Raw genomic sequence first — 14,275 nt, forward strand, 5'->3', positions numbered from 1 at the left:
ACACAAAAGGCGATACAGGTCACATTTCTCCAATTCTGCATGACGTCGCTGGGTGGCCTGGCCAATCAGGACATGCATCGAGTGGTTGCCTCGTCCGAGGTTTGCTGCCTTCAAGCATTCTTTTTTTCCTGTTCCTGACTTCCAATAAGGTAAGCAGCCACGATCGGGTGATGATCGGGGCGTTGGCGTTCGTGTCTCAAAATGCAGGCATCATTTGGTGTTGGCCAGCCGAGCCAGCCTTGAGAGGCAACCGCAGAGAACGGATGTTGGGTGGTGATATTGCAATCAATGGTGGCACGTTATTCTGCTGATTCGTTCTTCGGTGTGGCATGTTTCGGCACAGTGGGCGATGCGGTCTTTTTGCGTTTGCCCCGGCTGCCTACATTTGATGCCTTGAGGCCTTCCCTTTGCCTGAGTCAAGCGGTTGACGGAGGCCCGCGTTCAGTTTTGAGTTTGTTAACCGCCCTGCTGCGGCATGCGCGCTTCAACCCCCAGCCTCTCTCTAACAAGGTACCTATGTAACGACCTAAACGGTCCGGGAGTCACCGGTCCCGCACATATCTGGTAGTATTATCGCCAAAAGGTTGGGCGGTTCCCGCCCGTGAATCGAACCAATGGTGTTTGCCCGAAACGAGGCAACATGCAAAACCGGGCACCAACAACGCGACGCTGCATTCAGCTGTTGCGCCTAGAAACTTCAAGGTGTATTTTGCCTTGACAACTGCGCAAGGCTGTGGCGGATAGTGCAGCTTTGGGATCGCTCAGCCGAAAGCCCTCGCGCACATGTGTCAGCCCCCGGGAGGACTGATAGCCCATGATGCAATCAGGCAACCACTGACGTCGTTGAACCTTCCCACGCAAGTTTATTCTCTCGTCGTTCAGTGTTGTTCATAAGTTGGGCAAAGGAGAAAAGGCTAGACCGGTGAGGTCAACTGGTGCCACGACCGGGCGGTTGTATCTCCTCCTTTGCATGACGTGTAGGTAGCCGTCAGGCAGATGTGCCCGACCACGAATGCCACTGCACTCCGACCTATCAACCCACGTATGTACGACTCGAGTTGTACTTGGATGTTCATGACTTTGATCACCCAACCTTCCGAGAAAAGCCCGCAAGATTCTCCCCTAGAAGAAGGAGGGAGAAGAAATATCTACAGCAAGACTTGTTCAAGCACAGAAAGTTTCCAGCACATGGTCCAGATGGGACAACTTCTGTCTCTAAACAGAAGACGACCAAGTTGGCGAGACTCTACCTAGCAGCGGACGAACGCGCCGATCAGGACAACGGCCGTTGTATGATTCAGGGACAAGACGGGTATAAGTGGGGTATCAGTGAGAAGGAACAGAATACATCTTCCAATTGGCTAAAGTACGGGAATCCTGCATTTTTCGAGGACATTCACGGACTGAAGAACTGGGCTGCGGTGTTCCTGCGTCAAAGGAGCCTAGGACATGGGGTACATTGTCCTGTATGTTTTACCTTACCCTGTCGAAGACGAGAGGCAGTCTCACGAGCAGTGAGGCTCCTTGCTTGTCCCGGGCCGCAAGTAACTACGTAGGTCCCTACCTATTTTAAGGATTCAATGATGCAAAGGATGATCTCCCGGGTTAACTATCGCCACTCGGGGTTGACGGTAGAGCCCGGACGCATTCCCAACTTACAAAGTGTATGCTCTACATACATAGGCACATGACCGGTATGTATGTACAGAGCAAAATACATACCGGCATGGACAGAATACCTTCATTACCTCTTACTTCGGATCGTTTGGTGATAACGGCACCTCGGTATTCGTACATACCTGCATGCAAGCACCCGCCCTGTGCCCAACGGAGCAGGGTTGAGCAAAGCGGAAGTCCAGTGACCGGAGAAAAAGTCCGGGTCGGATTGTTGGCGATTGGGTTTTGGCTAGAGGCCAACAGAGAACTTGAGAAGTTGGCCGAGGTGTGGTGCCAGGTGCCGGCCAGGTCCAAATGTGGGTGACTCGGGCCTTGGTATACACCTCGCTTCCTCCTGTGCAAAGATAAGAAGACGATCAGGGGGATTGTGGAAGTCAGTTAACTCTTCATTAGTGACGGAAATGATCAACAATTTACCTCACTCGAGGCTGAGAGAATAACCACGGGGCATCTAATTACTGAGGCCTGCAATAAGGTCTACCGAAGGTTCAACAAGAGGAGGAAAACCCGAGGCCGGAGGCCCCGTCAGGGCCCGCAGAGTCCCACGCCCACTGAACTAGCCGCTAGTGTAGTGGCCCAGTGGGTTAACTACAAATGGAAGATCGGGGGGAAGGATAGGGGGTCGAATACCAAGGAGGTGGTCGAACTGGCCTGGCAGGCCCGGTGGGAACAACAGAGAGCTAGTCAACAAAGTACTACTCGACAGAGGGTATTAAACAGGAGGATAGCCGACGAAGACCCCCCAGCCCTCTTATTTACCGACAAAGCTCTGATGAGACACGAAGGTCTTACAAAGGCGCAGAGCTCCCTCCTTTCCCAGGCCCGTATCGGGGATATAGGCCTCCGGGACTACCTGTTCAGGGTGAAAGTCCCGGAGGTCCGTACCCCCTATTGCGAGTGCGGGAGGGGCAGGGAGACAGTGGAGCACTTGGTGGTTTGGTGCCCCGACCCGCCGTTACAAAGGCCGTGGGACGGCAGAGAGATTCGGTCACATCGGGACCTACAAACCGTATTACGGGGGAGTAGGTGCCCGGAGCAGAAGATTTGTTAGGAAGGTCCTTGGCTGGCTGATGGACTCTGGCCGGCTACTGGAGTATAGGCTGGCCAGAAGGCTGGAGCTAGAAACAGTGGATGGGGAGGGCTAGAGGGCCCGGAGGCCGGCAAAGGGCCTCCTTTCTTTTGCAGTATGACGGATTCATAGATTGTTGTCTCAAAGTGGTAGACAGAGGTTTTTATCCGGCCTATACGGCACGGTTTCCTTTGTAAATAGCAGTAGAAGGACCGGCGCGCCCCAGGGCATATCGGTGTAGGAAATAATAATAATAATTTACCTCACTCGCCCTGCAATTCGGCTGAAATGATGGTTCACAGATGAAGTGGTGGGGTTGACAGACTGTCTTCGCTCCTGCTCTTGCTATGACTGCTTGGCAGACCTCGGCCGCGTGTGGGCGCCTGCAAGGGCCAAGGGGGAACACGCGTTTCATGTTTGGGGGACCCCACCTTCAATCCGCACAACAAGGAAGTGGATCGCCGGGTCGATCGTCGAGATGTGACCGAAAATGGCAACCACGCGGGCGGAAACATGGAGGGCGGGCGGTAGGTCGGGCAAGGCACGGAGCGCTTCAAAGCTGTTCAAAACGCGGGAATCTCGAATCCGAAGGAGATGAATGCGTTGCAGGCACTCTTCTCCTCAGCGCGCCTGTATTCTCAGAAGAAAACGACCGAGTTTTAAGAGTTGATGTTGATGCTGGAAGTTGCCGGGGGCTTACGTCCTTTGCGTGCAGCAACATTCGGAAACGGCGGGGAGCATCCATGGCTCCCGCTTGGTGGGATGACGTGTAACCTCAACGCGGCAGATCCGCCGGTGCGCTCCTGCATCTTTTGCCATGGGGAAACCGATGCCCATCTCACTTTCGCGAGCCAGTCACCGTCATTTTTCAGGAAGATGATGCCTGCGAGATAACAGCACGCCGCCTTTCTTCGCTTACCGTCCTGTAAGTCAACGGTCGGTGCCATTGCACAGACCAACCAACGTCATTGGACGCCGCCAAGAATTTTCTCTTGTCTCGGATGCCATTGTCCCCCACATTCTTCGGCCACCGAACACGCGCCCCCTTGGCATCTTCGTCCCAACCCGAACCTCGACCCTGAAATCGTTCTAGAAGGGGAGGAGAGGCCGCAGAATAGGCGTGCTCGGTGGCCCCTCGATCTTGACCAACCGAAGTTAGTTGGGCAGCCACTGAGGCCACAACAGTCACGCCCATTTACAGAAAGACCTTGACCGGGTCTGCGAAATTCGGCGAGAATCCGAATTTAGCAGGTCGCGAGAGGCATCCCGCTGGTCGCCATCCCTGGTTATCACAAATTCCTGGCTCCCGATCCTCGTCGTCGGACTTGCCTCAAAGTCATTGCCCGGCTTGAAAACCAGGTATGATCAACGGCAGTCCACGCATTTGAACCCCTGCCCATCCGAATCTTCTCCACCCAGCAATTCGCAAGCTTCCCCCCCCCCCTGTCGCGCTCGCAAGGGGCAGCATTCGCAGGACTCGCCGACGGATCGAGTTTGCAACCACCTGTTTTTCGTTTCCCGACACTTTTTGTGCGACACGGCCAGCTTTTTTGTCTTTCCCCTGCGGTTCCTAGTTACTTATTACTCAGATTGCTCCGCCACCGCGATATTCCTTTCTCGCATCCGCCGCCGTCATCCATCCCAACTTGAGACGAGCGACACCCGATTCAGCCTTGTGTTCGTCCGCGCGCAAACGTCAAGCCTTCAAATACCTCAACGCAGGGCAATTGATAGACTTGAGCTGTGGCCGGCGAGCAATTCGGCGCAATGCTCAGCTTCCGCCGCGCCCTTGTGGCCGCGGCAATCTTCATCACGATCCTCTTTTTCACAACACGATCGACATCGCCATCCGCCTCGTCGCTAGCCGTCGAGTACCCAAAAACACAATCCGACGCCGGCTCCCATCCGAAGGAGAATTCGCAAACGACGAAGACCCCCCCGAGCGATGAGATCCCCCACGCCGGGGTGAACCGCCCCCGACCGGTCCCCGAGGGGCAGCAGCCGATACAGGACATGTCCAAGATGACGCTGTACGACAAGCTAGCCTACCAGTTCCCCTACGACGTCGAATCCAAGTTCCCCGCATACATCTGGCAGACGTGGAAGTGGACTCCCGCGCACGGCGAGTTCCAGTTCCGCGACCAGGAGGCGACATGGACGGAGCAGCACCCGGGGTTCATCCACGAGGTGATCACGGACCAGGTGGCGGTGCACCTGATCCGGCTGCTGTACGCGTCGGTGCCTGAGGTGCTCGAGGCGTACGAGGCGCTCCCGCTGCCCGTGCTCAAGGCCGACTTCTTCCGCTACCTGATCCTGCTGGCCCGCGGCGGCATCTACTCGGACATCGACACCTTCGCCATCCGCAGCGCCGTCGACTGGATCCCCGACGCCGTGCCGCGCCACACGGTCGGGCTGGTCATCGGCATCGAGGCCGACCCGGACCGCCCGGACTGGAAGGACTGGTATTCCCGCCGCATCCAATTCTGCCAGTGGACCATCCAGGCCAAGGCCGGCCACCCGGTCCTGCGCGAGGTCGTCCGCCAGATCACGAACCGCACCCTGGAGCGCAAGAAGGACGGGTCGCTGAAGGAGCTCAACAATAAGAGCGTTATCGAGTTCACGGGCCCCGCCCTCTGGACGGATACCATTTTTGAGTACTTCAACGACGCGAGATTCTTTGACATGAGCAAGTCGACGGGGCCGATCGATTGGAAGAATTTCACGGGCATGGAGACTTCGCGGCGGGTCGGGGATGTGATTGTCTTGCCCATCACCAGCTTCTCGCCGGGGGTGCAGCAGATGGGTGCTAAGGATTATGATGACCCCATGGCGTTTGTGAAGCATGATTTCGAGGGTATGGGCTCCTTTGCGTTTTCTATCTGAACGTACAGAAACTAACATGGGGATGTAACAGGCACGTGGAAACCCGAAAGCGAGCGACACATCGGCGAGTAACCGGGGTGCTCCGCCGACATCGTTTATCCATCGTTACGACATTCCTTTTTACTCGACTACGACCGATATCCTCTTTTAATTTCATCTTAACAAAAACTGCATGGCTCGGCGTTCTTATGGTGGTAGCAAAGTGGCATTGTTTCCAGACGGCCCTGGAAGGCAGAGGAGCTTGTGCTTGGGGGGGTTAGAAAGTGTACTGAAAAACTGAGGTTTGCTCCGTGCCCTTTTTTGGTGTGTTTGTACGGCATAGATATTGGGGGTAATAGCATCTTTGCTTTTGCGGTGACGCAGGGCCAGCCTGACGTTGGCCGGCTGGTGGTCCGGGTGGGGAGAGGCGCGACTGGGGCTAGGGTGAATCGGCCGGCTGTCGATGGGCCTGAGGTGTTTCGTTTTGCGGGCCGGCAACGCGGGCTCTTGGGGGCGGTCAGAGTGGCTCATGGACATGATTTACCGCATTTGTCTCAGCAACTTTCTTGTTTGTCTGTAGACTTTTAGAGGGTTGAGGAGACAATCAAGCGGCTTTGCCGTTGAATCACCAAAACCTGCCGCCGGGTGGTTGACTGTGAGGGGTCTGAGAAGACTCCAGATCAGCACCCCGGAGAGGTGCATCGGCATCTCGAGAGATGGTTGTCGGATTGCTTCCGGCTGAAGATCGTGGGGAACGGTGGGATCGATCCAGGTGTCTCCACATTGATGGCTGGCCGATGATATCACCCGTTTTGTTGTATTTGGTTCCCGTCGCAAGTTGGATGCACGGCGAGTACAACAGTCATAATTCAAGCCGAAATGGATAAAATATAACCTCTTGATCAGCCCCTGCCCGAGGCTTGAATAGGGGCGGTCAACATCTGTCAACCCCAACAAAGTCGAGTCCCTGCCAAGCCATTGCTGCGGGGAATGCTGCACCCCGCATTCTCTCCAATTGCCAAGAACGCCGAATCTCTGGACCTTCCTTGTTCAGGCTTGCCTCGGCGTTCGCGTTGTGTGACACGAGGGGTTGGGGGAAGCTGATCGCGGGTTGATCAATGGGGGGAGATCCCGCTGGGTGAACGACATGTGTTTTCTCTTGTCTTCTTTTGCTTGGGTTTCTGTTTGTAGCCTGCAATTCTACGACGATTTTGTGGCGACAACCCGACCGTGTGCCTTGTTTCAAGTGTTTAACTAAGGGAATTGAGTGGCCGACAAGAAGAAAGAGCGAAAGCTCGGGAACAGCCAGTGACCATGCGCCTTCAGACGCCGTCGACGACCACAATTCTTTGCGCCTCGAGGATACATGGTAGACCGCTGAGGAAACGAATTCGGGTCCCAATCGGGCCGGTGAGGACGATCAGCACTTTGACGAAGAGTATCTACGAAGGGCCAGCAGAGGTAAGGAATGCACCGGTTTAAGTCGATGGTATCTGGCAGTTGATGCTGATGGAAACTAGCCCCCTTTGCTTCCTCATACTATCCCCGAACACTTCAGCTCGATCGTGAAACGGTTTGGCGACAGACCAGCCGTCATCTCCCGCACCCCAACCACAAGCCACGATGCGCTCCCGAACATACCCGCGGACGGCGTTCCCCCGGCCGTGGAAACGACGCTGAGTTACGAGAAGCTCGACCTCGCATCGAACGCGCTCGCCCACTCTCTACGTTCACTAGGGGTGAAGAAGGGCGATCGTGTCGCCGTGAGCTTGGGGAACTCTGCCGAGTTCGCCACTCTTACCTACGCTATCTTCAAGCTCGGCGCTATCCTTGTGCCCTTGAACCCAGGGTTCAACGCCAAGCAGGTCACGGCCGCTCTCAATCACTTAGGCGTTGAGCTGCTCATTATCGGCGCCGTCACCGACCTTGCCTACAAGCCCTGCCGTGGGCGGAGCAACCTTCCGCTGCTACAAACCATCGCCCCGGACCTCGAGTCGGGGCGCATCGAATCACCCGAGGTCCCATCACTCAAAACAATCGTAGTCGTCGACAACTCAATCTCCCACCCACTGAGTGGCTTCCCGCCATTAGCCTCTCTCCGCTCGCTTACCCCCTTTACTTCCCTCATACCGGGCCTCACCAGCACCCGCGTATCCTCTGCCGCATTCGCTGCCCGCGCCGTCACCCCCGACTCCCCATTGTCTCCGACCGAAACAAGTGAGTAACAGCCCGGCTCATCTATCAAAGCTTCTAGCTATGCTTGTCTCCCTTAACTTCTAACACCTACCCGCCCAGTCAACATCCAATTCACCAGCGGCACCACCAGCCACCCCAAAGCGGCCATGCTCTCCCACACCAGCATCCTCAACAACGGCGCGCTCATTGCCCACCGCATGGGGCTCGACCCCTCCGACCTGATCGTCTGCCCGCCCCCGCTCTTCCACTGCTTCGGCTCGGTGCTGGGCTACATGGCCACCGCCACGACCGGCGCGGCCCTCCTCTTCCCCTCGCCGGCGTTCGACCCGCGCGCCGCCCTGCGCATGGCCGCCGCCCACCGCGCCACGGGCCTCTACGGCGTCGCGACCATGTTTGTGGCTATGTTTGAGCTGCTGCAGCAGAATCAGAACCAGAACCAGAACCCGGACTTGGGGGTGTTGTCTGCGGAGCAGGTGGCGGCGCTGCCGGGGCATTTGAGGAAGGGCATTGGGGCGGGGAGTTCGGTGCCCGAGTCGATTATGCGGAGGTTGTACGCCACGTTTGGGCTGCAGGATCTGGTGATTTGCTATGGCATGACGGAGACCAGCCCGGTGAGCTGTATGACCGCGCCGGGGGACTCGTTTGATCGGAGGACGAGGAGTGTGGGGCGGGTCATGCCGCATACGAAGGTCAAGATTGTGGATCCGTTGGATCGGGGGCGGGTGGTGCCTGTTGGGGAGAAGGGGGAGTTGGCGGCGGCCGGGTATTTGGTAATGAAGGGGTATTGGGGGGATAAGGAGCGGACGGAGGAGGTAAGGCGGGTGGAGAGGGATGAGGAGGGGGTCGAGGAGGTGTGGATGTACAGCGGGGACGAGGCCAGCATGGACAAGGACGGGTATGTGGAGATCACGGGGCGCATCAAGGACCTGATCATTCGCGGGGGGGAGAACATCCACCCGCTGGAGATTGAGAACTGTCTCTTCCAGCATCCGTTGGTAGCCGAGGTTAGTGTGGTTGGCGTGTCGGATGAGAAGTATGGGGAGAGTGTGGGCGCGTTTGTCATTGTGCATAAGGGTGTGGTGACGGATGAGGAGGCGGAGACGGCCGGCAAGGGGGAGGTGTTGACCAAGGAGAGTGTGCGTGAGTGGGTGAGGACCCATCTGTCGAGTCATCTGGTGCCGAAGCATATTTGGTTTGTGACGGAATACCCCAAGACGGCGAGCGGCAAGATTCAGAAGTTCAAGTTGAGGGATATGGCTAAGCAGTTGTTGGAGGCTGGGCGGTAGGATTACGCTGGGAAGTCCCTGGATACCAAGGATCTAGCAATACAAACGAGAATTTGAATTGCAGCTCCAATTCCTAGGGAATGCTCAGAAAAGATCGTGCCAAATTGGCTTGCCCTGCATAACAATCTTCAGCGAGTTGAGTATTTATTTTCTTATTTTAGAGCGGCTAATAGAAAAGGCCCGACTGCCCTTCTTGGTACATTCTTTCCCATGGCCTTGGATGACATTTTTGGGAGGGTTACTGTCTCTTGAGGGATGTTGCTAGACATGGTGTCTTATCTAGGGGTGGTTATTGGGGCCAGGGGCATCCGAGACATTCAACTACCAGCATTCTCCAGCAGCCCTGATCACCATCATACTGTTATGCCAGTCATGTCCAATGGAACGTAAGGAGGAATTTCAAATATTCAACCGGACATTGATCACGGCAGCGAAAGGTATATAACCACCGTCCCCATCACCCAACTCATCCCCCCTTTTCCGCTTCGCCATCCGCTTCCAACACATCTTCACATCCACACAAACACTCAAAACAAACAACTTACAACACCAAAACCCACCAACCACCATCATGAAGTTCCTCTCCCCCCTCGCCCTGGCCGCCGCCGCCACCGCCGCCGTGATGCCCAACGCGGCCGCCCCCGCCGCCGCCGACCCCATAGCCATCGGCGAGCAGGCCCAGCAGGCTGCTGCTGCTGCCGCGGCTCCCCAGGCCGACGCCGCCAACGCCCAGCCCAACCACTGGTACCCGCCTCCACCGCCGCCGCCGCCGCCCGGCTGCCGCCCCGGTGCCTACTCGTGCACGACAACCGGTAATGGGTGGAGGGTTTGTGGCGCTTCGGGTCATTGGGTTGTGAGTATACTTCTTCTTTGTGGTTTTCCCCCCCCCTTGCGGTGGAGTTGAGCTGGTGATGGTGGAGAGTTGAATGCTGACCAAGTCCATTCATTGTTATAGTATGCCGGCTACTGCGGCTGGAACCAGCACTGCCAGATGAACTGGCAGAACCAGAGCCCGTACTGCGTCCCCAACTACTAGGTTGTGGGCTCTGTGTACGCAACAACACCATGGGGTCGAGATGGAGGGATGAGAGGCAGATGGCTGGGGTTCTTTTTTGGATTGATGGACAAGCAAGTGATGAAGGGCTTCGGTGGATCTGTCTTGTGCGGGCTTGGTTCTTGGCTTGGTTTCCTTCTTGACACTCTCTTGCCCCGGTATCCAATGTAGTTGTAGTCGCGATAGTATTCTGGAGACGAATAGTATGTGGTGTCCTGAACTGGTTGCACAGTTGGTGACAAATGGTGATCATCTGGCCCGGTTCACAATCCGACTCGGGAAGCAAGTCCAGTCGGGTACTACGCTGTGCTCATAATCTAGTTGCATTGTTTGCTCGATGCTTTCTCGTCCTACTCTAAATCGGCACCCAGCCTTCGCCACCCACGATCTCGCTGCGGTCTCACGCCTCGGGCCAGTTCTTGTTAAACATAATACATGACCCGTTAGCCGAGGGTGCAATGTCCTTGTCGGTCAGGAAAAGACAGTACTTGGCCACCGAGGCGATGGGCACCTGCATCTCCGGGCGGAACGGGGCTTGTGAGGCCTGAACCTTTTGGAAAGCCTCCATGTGCATCCCCTGGCCGAATGCGTCCGTGATGTTGGTGTCCATTCCTGGATAAAATTGTTAGCACTATTTCTTGTGCTGCCTCGGGGGCCCTTTGGGAGGACTCTGGAGTGGACTTACCGCCTAGCATCAGCCCGATGCTGTAGATGCTCTTGTCACCATAATACCCGGCCGTGTTCTTGGTCAGCGACATCAGGGCGGCCTTGGAGGCCGAGTAAGCAGCGCCGGCCTTGAAGCCGTGGACGCTGGCAATGGAACCGATGTTGATGATGACACTGCAGCCGGGCTCCTGCTTCTCAAACTGGGCAATGGCCGCCTTAGTACCGAGGAAGGGTCCGTTCAGGTTGACGTTGAGCACACGGTCCCACTTCTCCTTGGAGCAAGCACCGGCGGGTTCAAAGCCGTCCATGATGCCCGCCGAGTTCACGAGAACGTCGAGACGGCCGAACTTGGCAACGGCATCGTCGACGAGGGCCTGCACAGAGGCTTCGTCTGTGACGTCTGTCTTCCGGGTCAGGAACTTGTCGGCGTGTGTCTTGGACCACTCCTCTTCGACCGATGCGAGGCGCTCGGTGTGGACATCACAAATGACAACATTGGCACCGGCTTCGAGGAAGGCGGTTGCGATAGCTTTGCCGAGACCGCCAGCGGCGCCGGTGACAATCACAGTCTTGCCCTGAGCTGAAGACATCCTGTTGTTGGATGTGGTTGAAGCGAGGTCGTTTAATGGTAGTCTTTTGGGCGGGCACCACCTTCTGAGTTCGAATTGTTGGTTGGCTTGCGAGATATGGAGTCTAGGAAGGGTCTAAGGAGGAACAGGAGGCCTTCTTATACCACCTCGAGGTCTTCGTTCACGAACATGTCCCACATCTTGCGTCCCCTGAATTGCGGGGTAGGTCAGATGTCCGGGGAGTTAGGTCGAGCGTCTAATCCGACCAAACCCAACCAGAGCATTTGGGTCGATGCTACTATGGTAGGGAGGCCCCACATGCATTGACAATGTATGTCAGATAGGTAGGGTAGGTCGTGATGGTTAGTGTGGGACTACGCAAACCCGGATTCGAATGCGAGGTTCCTGGGGGTTGGAAATACGCGTAAATAACAGCGAACCCGAATGCGAGTTATCAACGTTGACGAGTACGACGTTTTTTTGGCAGGGATCCTGGTTGGAACGACACCCGCAACTAGTCTTTGAACATGAAGGTATAAAAGCATCCTGGAAAACTGGTTGGTTTTGTAATATCTCAAACTCAATTGACTTATCCTGTGAAATCAGCTTTCCACATTCATGATCATGTCAGGTCATGTTGGTTGTTGCAGGAAAGTTCAAGTCAGGCAGCAATGCTCATAGCAGCCTCAAAGGCGGGGATGAAGGATTGTAGACCGCATTCCATGTCTCCTGGTCAAAATTAATCAATAATATTGCCGAAAAGGAAGGGATCTTGATGTGGCAAGTTTGGAAGTTGGCGGCAATCACCGTTCATGGCTTAAGTTTACACTAACGAACATGGAATACCTTCTGGAATCGAGGACTGCCGTGGCTTGCGTGCCTGCCAAGTGAGATTCTGGGGTGGAGATGGCGGGGATACCAACGCTAACTATATCAGGAATAGCCCCTGAGATCCCGGCAGAGATACCCTGTTCAGATGAATGACGAAACCACCATTTTGGACAAGATCTGGGATAATTTTTCGATCCAACCTAATCTCAACCCCACCATACATATCTACCTATGTATATATCCCGGAGAATGAGACATTGATCTCCCAAAAATATTGCGATTGCTCACAGTAACATACCCACCCCATCACCACCACCATGTCCTCCCTCACCTCCAACCCCAGGGTGCAACTGGCAGCCACCGCCGTCGTCTCGGCCGCCGTCGCCGCCGGCGCCATCCTCACCTACCAGCGCCTCCAAGAAGGCGACCCGCGTCTCCCGCCTGAAGCAATCCATCCCCCAGCCCGGCGACGCCGACCCAGCCCTCCAATCAGTACGCAACCCCAATAACCCCCCCGCTTCTCCTCTCCTCCATCCCACCCATTCAACCATCTAACCACCCCTCCCCCCCCACTAACAGGTGACCCGCATCGGCACCCTCCCGCAACCCGATCCCGAAGACCTCCACAACCAAGCGCTCGCGCACCGCGCCCAAAACGGCGACTTCGACGACGAACTCATCCTCGAGCAGCTCGCGCGCAACCGGGTCTTCCTCAGCGACGCCGGCCTCCAGAAACTGCGCGGCGCCTTCGTGGTGGTGGTCGGGTGCGGCGGGGTGGGCTCGCACGCGTGCGCGGCGCTGGCGCGCTCGGGCGTGCAGCGGATCAGGCTGGTGGATTTTGATCAGGTGACGTTGAGTAGTCTGAACAGGCATGCGGTGGCCACGCTGGCGGATGTCGGGCTGCCGAAGGTGCAGTGCTTGCAGAGGAGGCTGGTGGCGGTGGCGCCGTGGGTGAGGTTTGATTTGAGGTTGCAGAAGTTTGAGAGGGGGGTGGCGGCGGGGGTGTTGGAGGGGTGGGAGGGGGAGGAGGGGGTGGGGAAGAGGCCGGATTTTGTGATCGATGCGATTGATAATATTGAGAGTAAGGTGGAGTTGCTGAAGTATTGTTATGATGAGGGGTTGCCGGTGATTTCGGCGATGGGAGCGGGGACGAAGAGCGATCCGACGAGGGTGATGGTGGGGGATATTGGGTCGAGCTTTGAGGACGGGCTGTCGAGGGCGACGAGGAGGCGGCTGAAGCTGCAGGGAGTTACGAGTGGGATTCCGGTCGTGTACTCGACGGAGAAGATGGGCGAGGGCAAGGCGGCGCTGCTGCCGCTTGCTGAGGAGGAGTTCCAGAAGGGGTCGGTGGGCGACCTGGGTGTGCTCGCCGACTTCCGGGTGCGGATCTTGCCGGTCCTGGGCACCATGCCGGCTGTCTTTGGATATGTCGCGGCCAACCACGTTATTCTCAAGATCACAGGTTACCCGATGGACTACCAACCGGCCAAGGCTCGCGACAAGATGTACGAGGCCATCCTGGCGTACGTTCAGGCTAGTGAGGAGAAGGTGGTGCGCATGTTTGAAGGCGGCCGGGTCGACGTCTGCATCGGGCTCAAGGTGCCCATTACGCCGGGCGACGTTGCCTTCCTCGTCGAAGAGGCCTTCCGAGGCAGGAGTGCCGTCACTGGCATCCCGACCAAGCTCATGCTGATACGGTGGAAGAAGCCTCAGAAGACTACCCTGGTCCAGATCGGAGAAGGGAAAGATGAGCAAAAGTCTGCCGACCTGAAGCTTCGCGACCTAGTTTGCTTGACCAAGGAGGAAGCCGTCAGACACCAAAAGGAGGTGCTCCTCGGAGACAAGAGCCTTGAGGACCTCTACAGCCAAGAGGTCATTGAGCTGGTCGAAGCGCGCCAGAAGGAAGCCGAGGCGTACGAGCGTCATAGATGAGGGGACGATGTGCGGAATATGACAAATAAAAATGTGGAAGCAGAGGTTCGTGATTCTGCATGCATAGTGGGTCAACATCACTTTTCTTTTCCCTCGCCATGTCTTGTTTGGTTTGTTTACCTCCATCTCGTTG

General features: G+C 56.4%; 6 protein-coding genes across 6 annotated transcripts; 5 read left to right on the plus strand and 1 right to left on the minus strand.

Annotated features, from left to right (window-relative positions):
* Nucleotides 1-1,012: 1,012 nt before the first annotated feature.
* CHGG_06213 (uncharacterized protein) lies at nt 1,013-2,728 on the plus strand (the record flags this gene model as incomplete). The annotated part of the gene is made up of 4 exons (XM_001222307.1): nt 1,013-1,042; nt 1,224-1,466; nt 1,684-1,694; nt 2,164-2,728. The coding sequence occupies 4 exons, from the start codon at nt 1,013-1,015 to the stop codon at nt 2,726-2,728; spliced, it is 849 nt and encodes a 282-aa protein (XP_001222308.1).
* Nucleotides 2,729-4,513: 1,785 nt separating this feature from the next.
* CHGG_06214 (uncharacterized protein) lies at nt 4,514-5,629 on the plus strand (the record flags this gene model as incomplete). The annotated part of the gene is made up of 1 exon (XM_001222308.1): nt 4,514-5,629. One exon carries the CDS (start codon nt 4,514-4,516, stop codon nt 5,627-5,629), a length of 1,116 nt encoding a protein of 371 aa, XP_001222309.1.
* Nucleotides 5,630-6,922: 1,293 nt separating this feature from the next.
* Nucleotides 6,923-9,090, plus strand: CHGG_06215 (uncharacterized protein; the record flags this gene model as incomplete). The annotated part of the gene is made up of 3 exons (XM_001222309.1): nt 6,923-7,069; nt 7,129-7,825; nt 7,904-9,090. 3 exons carry the CDS (start codon nt 6,923-6,925, stop codon nt 9,088-9,090), a joined length of 2,031 nt encoding a protein of 676 aa, XP_001222310.1.
* A 571-nt stretch (nt 9,091-9,661) lies between these two features.
* CHGG_06216 (uncharacterized protein) lies at nt 9,662-10,126 on the plus strand (the record flags this gene model as incomplete). Its single annotated transcript, XM_001222310.1, has 2 exons — nt 9,662-9,943; nt 10,046-10,126. 2 exons carry the CDS (start codon nt 9,662-9,664, stop codon nt 10,124-10,126), a joined length of 363 nt encoding a protein of 120 aa, XP_001222311.1.
* Nucleotides 10,127-10,544: 418 nt separating this feature from the next.
* Nucleotides 10,545-11,400, minus strand: CHGG_06217 (uncharacterized protein; the record flags this gene model as incomplete). Its single annotated transcript, XM_001222311.1, has 2 exons — nt 10,545-10,756; nt 10,830-11,400. 2 exons carry the CDS (start codon nt 11,398-11,400, stop codon nt 10,545-10,547), a joined length of 783 nt encoding a protein of 260 aa, XP_001222312.1.
* Nucleotides 11,401-12,527: 1,127 nt separating this feature from the next.
* Nucleotides 12,528-14,142, plus strand: CHGG_06218 (uncharacterized protein; the record flags this gene model as incomplete). The annotated part of the gene is made up of 2 exons (XM_001222312.1): nt 12,528-12,702; nt 12,830-14,142. 2 exons carry the CDS (start codon nt 12,528-12,530, stop codon nt 14,140-14,142), a joined length of 1,488 nt encoding a protein of 495 aa, XP_001222313.1.
* Nucleotides 14,143-14,275: the final 133 nt, after the last annotated feature.

Source organism: Chaetomium globosum, genomic scaffold, assembly GCF_000143365.1.
Source record: "Chaetomium globosum CBS 148.51 scaffold_3 genomic scaffold, whole genome shotgun sequence".
NCBI classification, from domain to species: domain Eukaryota; kingdom Fungi; phylum Ascomycota; class Sordariomycetes; order Sordariales; family Chaetomiaceae; genus Chaetomium; species Chaetomium globosum.